The sequence below is a fragment of the Eucalyptus grandis genome, chromosome 8, assembly GCF_016545825.1.
Source record: "Eucalyptus grandis isolate ANBG69807.140 chromosome 8, ASM1654582v1, whole genome shotgun sequence".
Lineage (NCBI taxonomy): Eukaryota > Viridiplantae > Streptophyta > Magnoliopsida > Myrtales > Myrtaceae > Eucalyptus > Eucalyptus grandis.
The window spans coordinates 72,555,390-72,575,776 of NC_052619.1; the positions used below are offsets into that span (position 1 = coordinate 72,555,390).

General features: G+C 38.1%; 1 protein-coding gene across 2 annotated transcripts; it reads right to left on the reverse strand.

Annotated features, from left to right (window-relative positions):
- Positions 1-3,052: 3,052 nt before the first annotated feature.
- On the reverse strand, positions 3,053-19,083 carry LOC104416017 (DNA topoisomerase 3-alpha). Of its 2 annotated transcripts, none has more exons than XM_010027462.3 (24): positions 18,691-19,083; positions 18,334-18,512; positions 18,184-18,256; positions 17,856-17,978; positions 17,647-17,768; positions 17,487-17,559; positions 17,291-17,407; positions 16,279-16,362; positions 14,783-14,962; positions 14,458-14,586; positions 13,242-13,316; positions 11,314-11,403; positions 11,072-11,176; positions 10,580-10,614; positions 10,041-10,170; positions 9,338-9,390; positions 9,166-9,265; positions 8,420-8,458; positions 7,794-7,872; positions 7,097-7,168; positions 6,426-6,497; positions 5,169-5,333; positions 3,964-4,084; positions 3,053-3,778 (listed from the first exon to the last, which is right to left on the reverse strand). In XM_010027462.3, exons 1-24 carry the CDS (start codon positions 18,985-18,987, stop codon positions 3,547-3,549), a joined length of 2,745 nt encoding a protein of 914 aa, XP_010025764.2. In that variant the 5' UTR covers positions 18,988-19,083; the 3' UTR covers positions 3,053-3,546. The 2 variants fall into 2 exon arrangements, with proteins under 2 accessions (XP_010025764.2, XP_010025763.2); XM_010027461.3 differs by having other exon boundaries at positions 5,169-5,336.
- Between the last annotated feature and the right edge of the window lie 1,304 nt (positions 19,084-20,387).

The window sequence follows — 20,387 nt, forward strand, 5'->3', positions numbered from 1 at the left end:
TGCTCCTTTAACATGGCAGAACCTTGTGTAATCAAGGTTTGCAGAGAAAAGCAGAGGACTCCACTTGATGTAATGCACCGTGATGTGATTTTGTTGAAGTTCACTACAGTACTAGATGAAGAATCTAATATTTATAGTCTGGAGTTCAATGATGAAGCGTGAAAGTAGAAATCTGGTTTCAATGGAAATATTCTGTAATTTATCCTAAGCAATATACAGTGATTACTATACGTAATGAGAATTGATGTATCTATTGCATGATTGCTCGAGGCTTACAAATAAATGCTTAGCTGTTCAGAAATTTATCACGACATTAATGGTTAAGGCAGCTTTCTCAACACGACTAAGCAGCAGCCAGACTCTGGAAATGCTTTGACCGTACATCCTATTTGAAATCAGATCGACAAAATTCTCATCACAAACACAAAGGCTTACCCAGATCTAAACCCAAGTACAGAGATAAATATACACATCTTTCAAACCACATTCTTTAACTTTCTGCCTTAGCTTGGATCAAACCTGAAAAAGGAGACTAGGCGGCTAGAGTTTCATGCAGGGGAAGGCCTTAGGTAAATCGATTTAGGCAGACATTTGCAAAATATGAAGTTATCTCCACAAACATAACATCTTCCAGTAACGGGCTCACAATTCGCAGAGACGAAAGTCTAAATTGGTGGCGTTGTTACCACCTCGTCTACTTCTGTTCACGGCCGCCCACACTATTGGAATGAGCTCTGACACTTCATTTGCACCATGTCTTCCTCCACCATTTTGAAGCTATCCTCCCACCTACACATTGGAATTGGAACAAGTTCTTGGACTACAACAAGCGATACATAAAGGGAGGATTCTATGACGAGAAGTAAATAAAAACAAAGAAAGAGTAGATAGAAGAAAGAAGGAAAACTAAAGGTACAATCTGTTTCTTCACCATATCCCTGTCAACGCAAAGTCTATTCATCCCAATATGATACTATTTGCATATAATTTGCCTAATTAATGCAGATCATAAACAGTAACGGGATCAATGACTTATAGTACGCGGTCCAACAGGGGCTGAAAATGAAGGATGGACCGAGCAGACTAGGCAGTAGAATCATACACAAAGAAATTCCACCCTTCTGACTGACATGAGTAAAACTTCCGTCCTTTGTTATTCGCCATTTTCAGCAGTTTGTGAAGGCAAGTACCACAGGAAATTGGACCATGTTGCTCTCGATATAAACATAAGGATATGGAGTTCACAATGAGGATAGTTAAAGAGAAATTATGAAGTGACCCCGACTTTCTTTATTCTCATACGAAGGTTGATAGCTACCAGGCTCACGCGATCAGGCCGTACGTGCGTCGACGACATGGGTAGCTTTCTTGAGCCTGGAGCAGGTAATAATGATTACTGTTGCTTGCTTGACAGGCTTTGTAAGTATGGGTGCGTGAAAGTGGCTGTGGAGATTGTTCACAAGAGGAAGTCTTGTGGAGCTTTTGACCCAGATGCTAAAATGTAAACAATCTTGAGTTATATAGGTGGTGCAAGATTGGCAGGATAGACATATGCGGGAGAGTTTCTGGAATGATATGATAGAGGGAGGGGTCGAGCCTTATCTGGCGACGTACGATGTTTTGTTGAATGGGATTTGTAGGAGAGCGAGATTGAATCCGGATGTGAGGGTCGAGAGGATGTTGAGAGCTGCCGATAAGGTGTGTGAAATGCGCGACAGAGGTATCGAGCCTGACAGGACTAGTCATTCCATTGTTACGCACGTGTATGGTAGGGTACATAAGCCGCAGCTGTTGCTCGATAAGATGAAGATGACGAAGGAGATGGGAATTAGCTTGAGCCTGCGCATATACTTCTGTCTTAAAATTTCTCTGTTCATGCGAGAGGATCAAGGATGCTGAGGAGTTGCTCGAGGAGATGGTGAGGAATGGAGTGAGTCCATGTGCTGCAACGTATAATTGCTTCTTTAAGGAGAATAGGGGAAGGAATGATGTTGACAATGCGCTAAAGTTGTATATCCCTGATAAAATCCTAACATAAAGATAATACTTAGTATGATGATAATAAGTATTATCTCAAAGGCTCGTTTTTGTGAAAATTTTCACTTTACAATTTGTATGATCAGCTGCGGCATAAGTTATGGAGGTATTTACTTTTTCTCTTTTTCTTGTGTCAAATTATGTTTTGAATGGATTCTAAAAAGATGTACGATCAAACCACATAAATAACATGACGTATGGATCAGTCACATTCATGACATCTTGTAGATAGTAATTAAACATGAAAAATTGAATGAAGCCTTTCATTGTCAGCCTTGAACTTGAAATTTCACAGTAGCCTGAATTCGCGTCAGAGATGATTGTTGACTTTCTAACATGCCAAAAAGCCACGAACTAAACCAAACTCACCAATAATTTCCCACTATAAAAGCACAGCTTCGACTGTTTCCAATTTCATGAAACTTTAAGACCAAACAACTTTTCTAAGCGGTCAAGTCATTATAAAGAATGTTTGAGCAGCTACGATTGACAGAGACATAGACGAGCTTTATTTGCTAGTTGTTTCTGTGCTTTTGTTCAGCAGACACGAGAAGCCTTAACGCCGGATGGACACTCCAACGAGAGTCATCGGAAACTTTCTTTGATCTGTTGGGCTAGAAATGTGTTGTTGACATTAATATTGGCTATTGTACAAGAAATTAACGTAAAACGTGAGGAGATAGCATTATGAAATCAGGTGGTGGGAGAACACATTATTAGGTTTGGTGGGACATCTATTGCATGTCCCACATATGGTCGGCTTGTACAATTGAAAATAGAGAGAATGCATAACAAATAAACCTTTATCGTTATTTTGCATCGCTCCTTTAACGTGGCAGAACCTGGTTTAATCAAAGTTTCACACAAGAAAGCAGAAGACTCCACTTCATGTTGTGATGCGCTGTGATGTGATTTTGCTAAAGCCAACAACACTACTAGAAGAATCTAATTTCTCTTGAGCTCAACCATGATGATAATGATGAAGTGTGAAAACAAAAATCAAGTTTCGTCAGAGTTCCATAAATCATCCTCAGTAATATACAGTGATGACCGTTTATGTAATGAGAATTGATCGTGTCTGCTGCATGTTTGCTCAAGGCTTACAATTAGATGCTTAGCTGTTTGGAAATTTAATCATCTCGTCCTGGTTAGGGCAGCTTCCCAACATGGCTAAGCTATTTATAACAAAAAAAAATCACTTCTAGACAAATGCAATTGTGGTTGAACTCCGTCAAGAAAACACTGATACAGACAAGCTCCTCCTAACAAGAACTCACCTAACCAGCAGCTAGACATTCTCCATCTGTTCCTCGGAGATGCTTTGTCCATAAATCCTATTTACATCTCAGATCGTGAAAAATTCTTGTTAGAAACAAAGACTTACCTAGATCTAAACCCAGAGATAAATATATTAACCTTCCAAACCACAATCTTAAACTTCTTGCCTTCGCTTGGATTTTAAACATTGAAAAAAGACTAGGCAGCTAGATTTTCATGTAGGGGAAGGCATTAAGTAAATCGATTTGGACAGGCATTTGCAAAATGTGAAGGATCTCCACAAACATAACATCTTCCGGTAATGGGGTCACCAGTCGCAGAAACGAACGTCCCATTGGTGGCGTTGTTACCACCTCGTCCACCCCTTCCACGGCCACCCAAACTATTGGAACGAGCTCTTGAGTTACTGGCACCTCCATTTGCACCATGTCTTCCTCCACCATTTTGAAGGCTATCCTCCCACCTACACATCAGACATTGGGAAAAAGTCCTCAAGACTTAAAAACTGATGGACAAAGGGAGGATTCTATGACAATTAGTAAACAAAAACAAGGTAAGGGAGAGTGATGGGATAAAATATCATATAATGCGGTCCAACTGGAACTGAAGATGAAAGATGGATAGTGCGGATAGTAAGTAGATTCATACGCGAAGAAATTGCATCCTTCTGACTGACATGAGTAAAATTTCCGTCCTTTGTTATTTGCGGTGTTAGCAGTTCGCATAGGACATGATGCTCCGCAAGTATCACAAGAAACTGACAACCCTCCTGCATTCAGATGCACCAAATTAGCATTTATCAACTAGGCGGAAGTTCTAACTGGATGGCACAATGTAAGAATTCACATCATAAATGCACAATTAGCAATCAGTATATCACAGCAACTCCTGTCGCAATGGTTTCTTTGAGGACCATTAAGTTATTCTTGTTGAGGAATATCTAGTTGTAGTTGCAAAGACATGGATTTCCAGTCCCGGACTGCAAATGACTACTTGCATTTACATATCCAGTTATTTTGCATCTTCAAAATAACTGTGGATGGAATCGATCTGAAGCAAGAGGATATATTTGACAGAACTGGACCAAGTACTTCCAGTGTAAACAGAAGGATGTAGAGACCAATAAGGATACTAAAATAGAAAATATGGAGTGAACAAGATTGTGCTGGATATTGCTATGAAAGCAGCATTGAAAGTGACTGCAACCCAGCAACTACATCTGGTCAAGGAGAGAGTTGGGAGAAGGGTTTTCTCTGCTTTCTCTTGGGTTGGGAATTCGATACAGATAGTGTAAGAAGAGTCCATATGTCGGAAGTTAAAACAATTACTGCTCAAAATCATTGTACTCAATGCTTTCTCTTGATGGCCCTTAAAATTCTTCCTATCATCTTACAACATCTGGTGTGCTGGGAAGAAATGGAAAATAAGCGTTTAGCCACCTTTTTAATCATCAATGATAGCTAACAGATTATGTTTCTACTTCTTTAATAAGAGATTATATGATTCAACAATAAAATGGGATAAGAGTTATCTTTTCAGTGTGTCTAACTGCTAAAGGTACATCTTCATGAAGTTCAAAGAAACTTGCCTTCAAACCAACCGCAAATTTTCATTTGACCCAAAGAAACATTAGCTGTTTCATTTTTCTTTTTCTTTTTTTAATTTTATTTTAACTTGGAGTTATAAGTCCTTACATCATGATAAAGATAAATAGTATTGGATGTTCTTGACCTGTTGTTGTATTATTTGCAATCCTCTTGCTGGGTATACAAAAGTTGCAGACATATTTAAAAAATTGAATCGGCACCTTCCTAATCTTTTAACAAAAGAGAGAATTAAGTTGACTAGCATACCATCTTGTTGGCCTGCTCTGCGAGACCGAGAATTTCGAGTGCCAGAGATGACTGAGGGACAATCGGTGGAAGAATGCCCCAATTGCCGGCAGTTGCTGCAAGCCTGCTGTCTACTGTTACTCCTTTGGGCAGAACTGGACAAAGGAGTGGGCCCTCCTCCTCTTGCTGCTGGATATATCATGTGAAATATAAATTCCAAGATCATGATAGGGGTTCATCATAGGTGTAACATTAAAGCTAGCAATTTACTAATGCCATAACAGTATCATGATGTCCATGTCAGTTATTCTTAATTCTTCCTTTTCATGAAAGCAGAAAACTGTAAAAATGAGGAAATAACTAATCTTGAGGTACGAAATTCCATGACTACACCAATTACTTGAGAAACTTCTACATTACCAGAATCAGAATTACATCCTACAAGTGAAGCAGAGTAGAGAGAGATACCGACTATCTTTACCAATCAACAGCTTCTTCAAAAAGAGACCATTTACTCAGTTAACAATTACCATTTTGAACATACACATGCACACAAATCTTTAACAAATTTCTAATTGATGTTAACAAAGAGATCCATGATGTAAAATCAAAACCAAGAAGTCAAAACAAAAATACTGGGGATAATAATAAATTCTGTACCCTCATTAATACCCTCTCTAAGGAAGTGCATTAGTCAGAAGAGTCTGTTAAACAATTTAAGGGCATGCACTATTCAGAAGAGACAAATAATAGAACATGTTTTCTACTACTCCTGTTAAGGTTAGTGTACTAGGTGTCTCTTAGAACAAAAAACCAAACATAGTTTTCTAAGAACTAACCAAAACTTAAGCAAACTTCTTACAAAAGTTTTTTTTTTTGGTAAAAACTTCTTACAAAAGTTAAGCCACGTAAGAAATAAATTTTTTATTTAAAAGATGAAAAGTACAGTTAAGACAGATGAATATAAATTACGCTACACAAAAAAGAAAAAGGCAAGCCATAGAGAACTAAGCCAAAGAAACATAAACGAAAGGATCATAGTACAATTAATAAACAAAATATTGAAAAGTAAATTCAAGTTATTAGAAAAAATTTAACTAATGTTTATGAATTTTTCAAATCAATCATCCACTTCAATACAAACACACGAACACACCATGATTATGCAAGCCCATGAGCAGCATGGCATGCTACAGCAAGAATATTTTCCAAAGCACCATCTTTATCCTTTTTTTCAATTTCAGCAAAGTGTAACTTTTGCAAAAAAAATTTACCAACCTGACATACGAGAACCCGTTCCACATATTTCTGTCAACTGTTGAAGAGTGTCGTCACATCCACCTATGCATCCTGATAGAATTTCGCAGTTAATTTGCCATTGAGCCAAATAGAAAGTTCAAAATGAATTATCCTCGAGTATGTAAAAGGAGACGGCATGCAATTATATTCCTGTTAACTAATTGACCAACTCCATTTGAACGTAATCCAGCTACAGAAACAAGTATGGGGAACAAAAGGTTCAGGGATGGCATCAGCAGTTTTAAAATTAATAGATGCAGTCTTATAGCCAAAGAAAGACAACTGGATGATCTGACAAGGGAAAGGCCTGTGAAGATGTATGGCGGACATAAATAAGCGGCATAGCAACAGAAAGAGAGCCAATCAATGAAATTCACAGAAGCATTTGCATATGTAAGAAAGGTAGCTTTTTGACAATTCTATGGGCTAATGAAATGGTCAGGCTTCAAAAGACCAACAACTGCAGCCACAGGCCTTACTATTAGTGGCAAAGATTTTTCTACAAAAACAAGAGCTCTTCAAAAACTTAAAAAAGAGAGCTTCCAGTAAGATGAAGAATAAAATAGAAGCTGTAATATTTTAAACATAGCCACAAGTTAGTTCAAAGTTTGTAACAGCATTCACTTACTTTCCAGGACAAAAGCACATACCTAGGTGGTCGACACTGAAGTATGGAGGAATTTCCAGCCGCCGAAACTTAAACTGAATCATGTAGATAGGACCTAAAGAATTGTTTAAATGAAAAATAACATTTGTAGTTAGTAAAAAGGAAATGTGAAATGATATGTTACTGATGAAATTGCAAAGCAATCACCAAAACCAAGAAGAAGATTCTCATGCAAACAACGGAGAATGAAGAACCAAGATATAATAAAAGTTCTAATATATGTAGATATCAGGCCTCCCTCAACATTTGTAACAATATCCAGGAGTAAACATAAGTAGTTTATTAAAACGGTCCATTTCAGTAGTAATTTTCAGGGCACCTAGAGCAGCTGCTACCACAAAAGAAGGAAAACTCTGTTCTAGTGATGTTTCTTCATTCAATGTACTATACAAATAGAGGAGTCCACAAGGTTTGTTCTTCTTTTTGCCACAGCTAGAGTTCAACATAGTAAACAAAATAGTAAAGACAACGCAAATGGAAACATCCAGTTTTCCATGACAACCAGGTTAGGCAGTTTCTTCTGCTGTACGAGAAAACAACACTCAGATTACAGGAAGATGGCCACACCACAGATACATCCCCTTACTCCAAAATCTCAAGTTTAAACTGGACATGAGGTATTTCAAACAACAATTTTCCAGTTAGACTCCTAAAGCTGAATGCATTAGATTGAGAAAAACCTGGACTGCAAGAATTGCAAATGTTGGCTGTCACAACTGCTTCTGATACTGACCCGGGAAGCCATACAACATTCCTACACTGAATTTGCACAGCAAAAATTGGATCAAGAGCAATATGACCATACAAATATAACCTCAGAACAAAGAGTGTAACAATCTTAGTTTCAAAATCATTTTCACATAACTTAATTATTGGAATATCCTGATTGTTTATGCAATGATTCTCCTGTTTTCTTTTCATTTCCAGCTTAACAATGGCATTAAAAGGTTATATGGTCCTCTAAAATCATTTAAAGGATTCTTGAGTTGGTAAAACAATAGGGTACTCCATTGCTATTTTCAACTGCTGGGAGGAGTCTCCAAAAAAAAAAAAAAAACACAGATGTTAATGAAGTAGATAGTTTGCATCCATCTAACTAGATTTAGATGGTTAGACATGAACCCAACAGATTGTCTTGATAGAATGAATTGATGGAATCCTTGTAGTATTACAATGAAACGATCATGAACTCTATTTTCCTAATATCTTTTGTAGCCCTGTAAATAGAGTGTGCGAGAAATGTCCCAGAAACTAAATTAGCAGTGTACTAATTACTTAAATTAAAAGTACGGTGAAGAACGAAAACCTGTGGAAAACCAAGGCAGCCAACCATAAAATTGCCATCCTGTTCAAAGTGAAGGAGTTAGCTGAAATTGTCTTTGAGAAAAAAACCAAACGTGAGTAGTACAGAATTATTACTGAAGATAATAGCATGATCCGCACAGCGCCCAACACTATTGGATCTATTAGGACTACCCAGTGTTTGAAATATTTTCAAAAACAGAGCCAATCTTTTATGATTTTTCTTCCGCATTCCAGAAAAGCCCTAAAATAATTTTGATAAAAATATCCCTTGTGAAAAACTTAAGAAAGATGCATTTTGTTCATTAGAATCAGAAAGTGTCCAACTTTTATTTTAAAATGGAGATAATGCTGATATCCATGCCCAAAAGGCAAATTGCTCTTCAACTGAAGCCACAAGGCACTTCCTACATTTGAAAACTAGTTACATCCTTTCAAGATAAGTGGAGGGAAGCCATTAAAATATATCTGGGAAGGGATACTTGCAACAATTTGAAAGGTTCAGTGTATCTACGTAATTTAAGCAAAGCAACAGCAGATAATTTGGGTGCAATGTGGAAACAGAAGCGATTGTGAAATCCATGCCACAAAACAAGAGAAAAATACAGATATGGAAAACAAAGTAAGCATGTTTCAGGAACATAATTTGAGTGCAATGCGGAAACAGAAGTGATTGTGAAATCCAATGACACGACCAAATGAACAAGAGAAAAATACAATTATGCTCTCAAAGGATAAATAATCCATTACTCGATTACGCTTGAGCACCATATTTGATTGATGACAGAGTCCACATAACCGAACAAATTCTCCCACCACATGCTGCTCATCTCTGGCTGTTCGAGCGGCCCTGCAGCATCAATGATAGATGCACAGTAACAGCAGTACAAATGCATCAGGAATCTGCAAGTCGGGAATCTACCTCTCAAAAAACACAGCCATGGCTTCCATCAGTTTTTGTTTATTTGACCTGGCCTGCAAGAATTCACACCGTAGCCTATATATCATCATTTCTTGTTCTTCACCCGTATCATTATCAACAACTCTGCCTAGAAAATGCATTTGAAACCCAAAAATTTTGCTACCACAAATAGCAATCATCCTCGGTATGCTTCATTTGAGGGAAGTGGATATTCATATATCGACTGACTTTGTTGTCATGCATTCTACATTTTCTGCTTCTACTAGAGACAAGAAAATTCAAAACCCACCAAGTACCATGGGACTTACAAGCATTGAAGACAATTAAAGACTTGAATATCCAAGTACGTCAACACTCAGAAATTTAGTCTTGAGTGCCTCTGGGAAGTCTTCTCACTTTATTTGGTTAATATCTAAGAAAGACTTCTGCAAGACCTCTGCAACTCTTTAGAAATTTAGTATGCATCCAGTGTTGGAAAGTTTGAAGCAGAACTAGTCAGTTGCCGTTCTCAGCTTCCATATGTCAGACAATCTTTCTTAAACAATTGATTTCAAATGAACATAAGACTGTTCTCTGACTTTGGTTTAACGAGAGGATCCATTAAACAAAAGTCCCCCTTCCACACATTATGTAATCATAAACATGTATTGAAGTCGATCATAGATTTGTTGCAACAAGCAGCAGAAAGAAGTAACAACCGTACATCTAGAAAGCAAGCTTTCATCTGCTGCAAGCATGTTTCCAGAACTTCAGCTTTTGTCTTGGCACCCTCACTAACTGCCCTCATGTCAAATTCCATCATTGACCTGAGGTTAGGCTTCCATAGCTTGTACCTGAGCGAAAAATGATAGCGCTCTCACAATATGGTGCATCTTACTCAGCTAAACATATAGGGCTATAAGAACAATCTAACTAAGATGTTGCGATGGCATGTTACTCATATTTTTATCCAACTTACGCTGTCTCCTATACATATTTGAGTGAACTAAGCTACTTCTACTTACATGAAACTACAAAGTTCCAAGGAAGCATTTGGTAAGTCTTCAAAAACAAAAGCAGATGAAAGTTTAAGTGTGTAAAAAGTAATTTGACCGGTGTCAAAAGTTGCCAACAAGGAAAAAGAAAATAGAAACTCAACTATATATAAAGTAAACTTAAGAAAGAAAATGAATATAAGGATAGACAAGCAAAAAATTTAGAAGACTTTATTCATTCAAGTTGAAAAGAAGGCAAATTACTTACCCCATGTCATCGTATCCCATGACTAGAGCCTCACCCTGTTCATATATTCACCAATTAGCAAAGATAAAAACATGAAAGATGACTTACTTTGTGCTTGCTTGATCTGAATCAAACAAAGCGAGTTCTCTCCATAATACAATTACTTGAGCCATTTGGAGATAAAACCTAAGATAGTTAACGTTGCTCCAAGAATATAATGTTCATTGACCTAAAACAATCAAATAAGGAAGAATGGTGTGACTACATCCCATAGGCGAGTCTGTATATGCTTGAATGCTGAGTCTCGAGAAATTTACCCAATATGCCACACGCCAATCAAGCGCAATAAGTTTCTTACGATTACAAAGCCAACTAAATATGGGAACGAGTGTTGTTTCTGAACTTGTCCAAAGCAAGAGTCAAAATCCAGAGAAACAGTGCTAGAAAGAAGGAAATACTACCTTGCTATAAACTGATAATTAAAAGGTAAGGAGGTAGATGCAAAAAGTTTACCAGGTTAGTTGGTGAGAAGCGCATATTCTGGTCTTTGGTTGCATAGAACCGATCAAGTAGCTTCTTTATGTGATCATGCATCGTGGCATCGGTGCCAATGCCAGCCTGAAGAGACAAAGTGGATGAGCAAATTATAAGACATGCTATTACAACATACATCTACTGCAGCATAAACCTATGACCAACGATCATTTATATCAGAAATTTGACCGAAAAATAAAAATAGTAATTATCTTTTTCACCTTGTCCATGCAGTTCAGTAAGTCAGCTTCACTTAGAAGTGGCGGGGGCCTGGTAACTCCTGAATCCAGTGTTAAAGTTGTAGGGATGAACTGTGATATAGATGGCAACAGTATGAGCACACATCTATGTCTTGAACTTCCAAGCAAATTATAGGAAAATTGAAATGTTGACAAATATTATTCAAAATAAATTTCCTCAAAACATTCTACAGAAATCTGTGTTTCACTTCTGACTCTATGGCTCTCTGCATCCATTGGTATGTGCTTTTGTTAAGTTCATTTCTTTGTTCAGGCACTTTATGTTGGTTCTTACATATTAACTGATAAAATCACACCCCACTTTTATAGATAATAATCATCATATTTCACATCTCGATGAAAAATTAGTGCATTAAATCAATTCAAATAAGAGAATAAGAACTGCAACTGTAGTCGAGAATTAGAAAACCACTGATTGCAACCAATATTCCACCTAGTGGATGAGTTCTTGTAAAAAGTTAAGAGGAAAAAACTCCCAATCAATATACAACACGTTCACAACTTTCTTAGACATAAAAAGAAACCTGATAAATGAGCATACTGTAGGCAAGGATAACCAATAAAAGGATCTCGTGTGGTGATCGGGCCCCACAGCTAATGATTGAGCCTAGTATTTAATATCAATCAACTATGGTACCGTTGGAAGTAAAACTTCTTTTTTTAGGTCAAATCCTACTATTCTAATCTCATCTCTACTCAGATGCAAATGCAAATGCAACAGAATATGCTCTTCCCATGAAAATTTATTTGAAAGTTGAAAGACAGGGTTCCTCGAAGGCTATCTTTTCTCTTGGAGAGCAAGCAGCCTAAGACCTATTCTCACTTTGCATAATCTTTAAAAGAAACGAAAAAACATTTGTAAATAGATCCATTTGAAGCAGAGAGTGTGTATCACCTACTGTTACCTTGTAGCTAGAACAGACAAATTTGGATTATGGTTTTAGGTGTAAAGTGGGTGACTGCAGGCAAGGTGCAACACAAACTTTAGGCTTGGAGAGGGACCATTGTTCTTGTGTTGTAAAGAAAAAAACTACTACAATAATTCCTCACTTTTTTTGGCTCATTAGGAGAAAAAAGGATGGCATTTCAAGGAGTTCAATCCTCTTCGGATTTTATCAGGCTTGATTCACCTGTTGATCACATGAGTCAGAACTCTTACTCAGAGTTGGTAAGTCTTGAATGACAAACAAAATTTCATTAATAGGGTAGCAAGGGTGCTGCCCCTGTACAAGACGGCTTCATAGGGGAATCCAGCCATACACAAAAATTTGCACACAAAAGACTTCTCATAACACTTCCAATAAACCAGAAGTATGAAGTAGTACACATTGGACGAGCAAGATGAGCCTCTTGCACCAGGCTCACCCACGTGATCAACAGGTGGATCAAGCCCGATAGCATAATGCGCTATCGTGTCTCTAATCAATGTTATTTTCAACAGTGGGACTGAAAGAGAATCTAATAATTCCAAAATGGCAGCCTTTCATTTGAAGGGACTTACACTTGCCTACAGAGCCACAAGGAACCAAATTAATTTTGGGAAGCAAAGTTAGTTTTCCTTGTCAATACCAGATGAAAGCAAGACTTTGCCATAGTGTAAACTCGTAGTGTGTACATATCTCCTTGAAATTTATTTTTCTTGTCCCTCAGAAAGATGATAAAGAATCAGGAAGTGAACTATATCAAATGGTCCAGGGCCACGGTATTCTAGATCTGATAAATGCATGATCCACTAACAATGAAAGACTGATTCTAAGACATGATGAGAGCTATTTTAGACATTCTATTATAGTGGAGAAACAAAACAAAGGGAGGCAGATGAATAATGAGGATGGATCATTGTAAATGGAGGAATATAATTCAAAGAAATGCAATATTCAGTGGCAAACCTGCTGTCCAGGCACATAAGTTGGGATCACTGAACCTCCCCACGATTCAAACCGGTAGACGTCCAAGTAATTTTTCTGGCCAACAAGACCATTTAGATTCACCACAATATCATAATAACAGCGAGATTCAATAAGAACTAGGACTAATGTGATATAACTATTTTACTCCAAGCAGAGAACAGTCTCATTCTCAGATAAGACAGACAGGTCATGACATTGAAAAATAGCTAAATCAAATAGATGCCGGTGAAATATTTCATTGAGTTAAAACCCGATGGTTTGTTGAGAGACACTGACAGAAACATTGATCAATTCCCAAAAAGGAATCATTCTTTCTAGAGGTGGTATGCAAGGCCATGGTATTTCCAAGAGTACTGACATGCCTCACCTCTAGCACATTCAACAAGGGTGACCCACTGCATGAGACTCCGCCTATGCAAGGGTCAGGTGATGGTTCTATTATATGCAACCTTACCCTTGCATTACTGCAAGAATGTTTCCACAACTCAACCCCATGACCTTCTCGGTCACAAGCGATAACCTTCCATCTATAAAACGAACTCATGCTGAGAAACTCATTTCAATTAGCATGAGCAGCCTCCCAGTCACTGGTCATTACAGGAATTCAATCTAACAAAGGCTAATCCAATAGTTCTGACTTCATTGGAATGCCATGGGAACATACGAAAAGGTTATGTACAAATGAATCTCCAACTAATTTCACTTTTCCATTTTGCTTAAGAAAGAATTAATCCAGCACCCACAGAAAAGTGAAGCAATACTGTGAAAAAAGGCATCACCACATCGGTTTTTATTTTTGACCTAACAGAATAATTTATGCAGACCTTCACATTATTGGGAAAAGAAGGGACAACTAAAGTGGCAACTCCTTCATTATGATACTAAAAACTAGAGAGGCAGCCAGTATACCTCATAAACCTACACTGCTTTATCCGGTTCCATCAAAATCCTTGTGCAAAGCAAACTCTAGATAATCAAAATTCAAAACTGAAATGACCAGCATGACTTTCAGAGTGGGGTTAAGAAACATAAAAGGGGCAGTCACCAAGTAAACAATAAATTGAAATGATTGCTTCTATATCAGCAATTTTTTTCTTAAAATGATGAATCATGTAAAATCCAATTATTGAGAACATAAGTTATTTCCTTCCTCAAAAAAATAAATGGCAAGCTCAAAAGTCGGAACAGAACTCACAGCAATGATCACGCGCCCTGATGCAGCAAACTGCTCACCAGCAATATCAATTTCAACAGTGGTTTCTGCCCCCACGGCTGGCTGCGAAACACATGCCAGGAAATGGCGAACGACCAATTCATAGAGTCTCTGCAATAAAAAAACAAAACATATAGGAATTAAGTGCGGTGTGCATGGGTGTTTGTTGTATTTTCTCCTTTTTTTTTTTTTTTTTTTTTTTGGGGGGGAGATAGAGGAGAGCGGGGCCATGTCAAAATTAAAGTCTACCACCAAAGCAAGGAAAGATTCCTTAGATTCCTTTAAGAAATCACAAGAAGTCACTTACATGATGATCCTGACTCCAATTTCTCTCCCCACCAGAAAATTTTGTTGGATGAATTGGTGGATGGGCCTTATCATCATGGCCACCATTGCTGGGGTTTCTCCAGAGTCCTGAACTGGGGTCCAATAAACGCTGGGCATATGATCCCCATACAGGATGCCCTTGTTGCTCTTGCACGATAGCCTACGTGTCAACAAATACTCAGACCAATAAACAGAATTCAAAGGGAGGAAAGTAGCCAAAAGGAGCTGGAAAAACAATGCATGACCAATTAGAAAACGCAAAAGAAAATATCATAAATGCATGCAACAAGAGCCAAAGTCTCGGCTATTGAATAGTAAAGCCTGAAGTAGGGGCCTTCTACCAAGGCTCGGCAAGTTAAAAAAGCTCATAACCTGCTGACTTCATCACTTACATGAGAGTGGAAACGGGGAAGGTCTTAATAACTAGAGAGCTCAATTTAAAAGAACCTACACTACCTAGAATATCGATCTTACATATAAATGTGACATTGGGGCATGATCCTAATTCTAACCCAAAACCTCATATCATATGCTCGAAAGAAGCTTATATGTCTGAAATAAGACCAATCTGTAATGTCTTCACTGACGCAGGACATCCACTCAAATACTGTTCTCACCAAGTGACTTATTTATGAACCGCCATCCAGCCTCCAAAAATCTGCGTTATCTCATCAACATGGACATCTTCCAAACCAAGAGACTTCAAAATTCCGCAGCAATTCCATTACTCCAATTGCAGCATCCAAAAATTAATAAAAACAGACAAACAAGTTACCAGCCCTTGCACACATTCAACACTGCATAGCGATAAACACCCATTTTTCAACTTATTCTTCATAAATGGGAGGGAGCCCTTTACTCACATGAACGAGGTGGCAAAATATGTCATTTTAATGTACATATCAAAATAAGCAATTCATAGCGGCAGGTCAAATTCTTCTGCTTATCCAATCATAAGAAAAGATGGCAATTAACCACCAAATCTCCTTTAGGATTTGATAGCCATATTATTATAAAATCATACTCCTAACTTACTCATCAGCAGACAATCAATTAAAAAGCAGCAAAAGATGCACCGACCTCAATTCAGATTATTTAGTTTTGCTATCATGAAAATACCCAAAAAGAAGAATTCCCTTACCACCTTTAAACCTGCCACTACTTATTTCTAGTTAGCTTTGAAATCAGTATATCTGATTGGCAATGTGCTAACTAGACAATAGAAGTTGTCTGTGGGCTTTCATTTCCAGAGTACTATTTTTTTGTTCTTTCTGACCTAATGCTATGTATGCATCACAATACCAAGATAAATGCAGTTACAAATTATTTCTGTCCATTTTGGTTTTGCCCCAACATTCTCCATTCATAATTCCATTCATGAACTGCAGAAGCATTTCTATCATCTGTATTTTAGTCAAAATTTTAATCAAAAAGAAATATTTGCAATTCCACCTTCATAATCTAAGAGATACTCACATGCAAATCAGTCCTGGCAGAGAAGTTGTCAGTTTCAGTACGAGGATAACTTATAAATCCTGCTTGATAAAGCTCTTCCGCAACCTAAAACAGCAGGAAAGGAGGAAGTCATTGGACACAAGCTAGTGACAGGAAACGATTAGCATTTCTCAATTTGCAACCTTATTATAACATAATGTAAAACCTCAAAAGTAAGCAAGAGATCAGGAAAACAGAACATTTTTTAAATCATTTTTCTCCCTTCTATAACGAAGAAGCTTGCTTAAGGTTAGGTAAACCCTGGCAAGTGAAGTACCCCACTAACTTCTCAATTACAAATCAGTGGTTATCAAACTAAGCTCAGTGAGCTTCTTGTTCTTCATATAAAGAATGGTAAAAGAATAGTATGCACAACGATATGCAAGGATCCGAAACTTTTTAATAGCTAACCACAGCATCTTAAGAAGATAAAATCAAAAGGACTATGTATCATCAACAGAAGTAAACAGAACTAGATTTGATATAAATTAGTCATGAAAACCAAACAATTCTAAACAAATGAAAGTGAGCTTCCTAATCTCGCTCTAAAAAATGATAAGAGGAATAGAACGCACAATGAGGTATGAGGACCCAAAACTTCACATTATAGAAAAGTGCGAAAATACTGTTTATCAGAAGAGAATAGCTATCCTTCAGGGAATTAAGAAGAGTATACATTGTTAAGAAAAGTAACTCAGTTGCTCAGATTGGAAGAGCAAAGAAGCCTTCTCACTAAAAAAAAAAATTGAAAGAGTTAAAAAAACCAAATTGACAACGTGAATTTGAAACAACTGGCGTAATTTGGGCCATACATTGATCGGAGTTTGCAAACTGCCACGATCATTTCCGAAAGGAAACATTCATTGATAGCAGCCATTCTAATTCACCATCTACTGAAAAGCAGAGTATCTACCGAAAAACATAGTCCTAATCAGCATACAGCTAGATATGATCCTATAGATGGATAGATAGTTTCCAGGTTACAACTGCTCACCTTCATGGTATGCTCAGAGCTCATCCGGAAGTATCTAGAAGCACGTTTTTCCAGCTCAATGGTACTCAAAGGATGTGGAGGATACTTGTATTTCTCCTGTTGCCTAACTCCTGCGACCTGTATGACCGAGGTAGTAATTTAGAGTATTACCATCAAACCAGTAGTTGATCCAACCACGATAATCAGCATAACATACAGTTGCAGGTGGCTCCTCGACACACATTTCATAAATTATAACTGCACAAGTGTAATCAAAGAGATGTCCACGCCTGAAAAATGAAGAAAGACTCCCATTTCAATAAGAACCAATAACATGTGAAAGAATAATATTACGCATCAAGACAGTCAAAGCTTACGTCCAGTTGAACGTGGCAATGCCCTCTTCAGATTTGTGAGAACAGTTGATTATCCAGAACTCCTCAGGTTCATGAGATTGTATCTCCCAAAATCGTTCGACCACAAAGCCAAGTGTAGGGAACTGCAATAATGAAGAACAATAACTATAGGATATATATGACAGTGTATAAATTGAGAATATGAGGAATGTGCTCTTAAGTCACCATACTTGACATGGACCATAACTTAGGACTAGGTTCCGGTCATCTGCAGCAGAGTCAATGACGAATGCATCTCTTAGCAGCATAGTCTGGAACCTTGTAAAAGATGCACCTATCCTGAGGTCTATTTCCTGCACAAAGCTCCAATCAGTTCCCTATCCCACAATGAGCAAACTATCGAAGAGAGGAAGCACCTTATGCAAAGACGCAACCTAGTTTCACATGCAGCAAAAAATATTCTGAGTAGTATTTGGATGCAGCCATTTGCCGAACAGACTTCACAGCACTAATGACAGTAGAACTTCACCAGAAATGCAGAAATGGGAGGGCACTCACTTGCCTTGCGTCCACAGCATCTGCAAACCATCGATTGGGTTCGACAAGATTCTGCACAGAGTCATGTATTTCCCTAGCATCACAAGATAGGACGTCAAAACCGAGAACCTATAACCCCCAAAAAACAAAAAAAAATTAATCCGACCAGACCTTTCAATCAAAGCAGAGAACCGAGCCCTTTTTATGGTCAGATTACGGTTAGCTGCGGTGCATGTGTCGATAACTTCGAATGCTATGTTTTCACCTTCCCTATCGCAATCAAGCCATAGAACGAGCCACTGGCACCTTCTAGCTTCCTCTTCCAATGTCCTCTTGATATCCAACTTGTCCTGTAATTTCCATAACAAGTAAACAGAAAACACACAATCCACAGGCTATTCCCCCAACTCTAATCAGAAAACAAAAAACGAACTTATGGTCTGAATTACGCCATAACCCCATCAAAAATCTTCGCGACACGAAAAAGTCAGTTCCTTTCGGCGGTCTTTCGTCGTTGCGGTTCCTTACCTGAGGGACGGACTTGCGGACGGGGGCGGCGTAGAGGTCGGCGGGGTCGCAGGAGTGCCACTTGCGGAAGCGATCCTCGAACTCGAGCTCCATGAGGTGGCCGGTGACGGAGGTGACCAGCATGCGGCAGCGCTGCCCCCGGATGCCGTAGTCGAACTCGAAGATCTTGTTGTACCGCGACCGCCCCTCCCGGACCCGCATCCCCTGGCCCCTCGACAGCAGGGTGGCCACCGACTTCGCCACCGACGGCTTCTCCGCCACGTTCAGGACGTTGATCGCCCGCCCGCCGCCGGACATCGGCGGTCGTGGCGGCGGTCGCCGGAGCCGACCGGAGGCGGTTGAATTGAGTGAGAGGGGTTTTGCGCTTTGCGAGGAAAGGAGGGTTTTCCCGCCTTTCTGATTTTCTTGGAGACAGGGAGGATGGCTTCTTTGAAATATAAAATGGATTTTTTTTGTTTTTTAAAGTTTAGTATACACCATCGAATTTACTTAAATATCTCTAAGTTTTCTATGATTCTTAGGATGGTTAATTTCATGAGAAATCTCAATCCGATACATCTATGACAAATACCATCAAAAGCTCCTAACCGATACGCTTGTATAAATTTACTCTTCATTAATTTTCGCTAAACTAAAATTACATTATAAAGTTTTACAAATTGGCATATCTGTTTGAAGATAAAATTTCAAATTAGTATATCCATTAACAGTAATGTGCAATTTAATTCAATAATTTGACAGTAAAATTTAACAAAAATTAATTAAGAGTAAATTTTTCATCGGTATATTAATTTGGGATGAATTTAATATAAGTATACTTATTTAGTGTTTTTGTGATATTGACCCTTCTCAAAATTATAAAATTCACTTCCAAAAATCTCGCAACGGGTTTTTTTTTTCTTTAATTATTTGGCATGTGCAAGAACTTGATTTTTTCTTGAATAAATATTTACCCCGTTAAATTTCCTAACAAGATATGTACAGTTTGTTCACTTTATGTTCAATTTGTCAACTATTTTAATAGGGAGTGGCCAGAAAAATCATATACCTAATAAGGCAATTGATGACAAGAAACACGTGGACAATACTCAAGAAACAAACAAGCTACAGGCAAACTAGATTGGACCTGATCGATGGCGAGCCAACACAGTGCCCAATTGAAAATTTCATGTACAAAGTGTCAATGATATAGACACTTATATTTTGTTTTTCATAAAATAATTTTGGCCTAAAGTGGAGGGAATGTGGCCGAACAAGGAATTGGCCTTGCTCTGTGCCGGCCGAAACGTGCTTTGGACTTGGCAAATCGCAAACCAACAAAAGTTCGTATAAATCACATCTTTGAAAGTAAATAAAGCGCAGGAAATGGAGAGGCTTTTCTTATTACAAGTTACATTTTTGTTAGGACCCTCTAGGCCGCAATGAAGTCAAAATTTGCACCTATTTGCGTCAATTTGATGATTAGCTTGTTACTTTATTCAACGCTGCTTATGTTACTGTTCTATTTACTTTCAATGGTTCAACTTACCCATAAACTTTGCTGGCGTACGAATGTGGTCCCGATCCATCCGGTGATGATTACAATTTCTTTTCTTGGACACACATGAATCTAGTTAAACTTAATTTGTAATTTTGAGCTATTTTTCCGCATGTTCATCGACGAAAATTCATTTGTTTTGGGGCAAATAATAGAACCC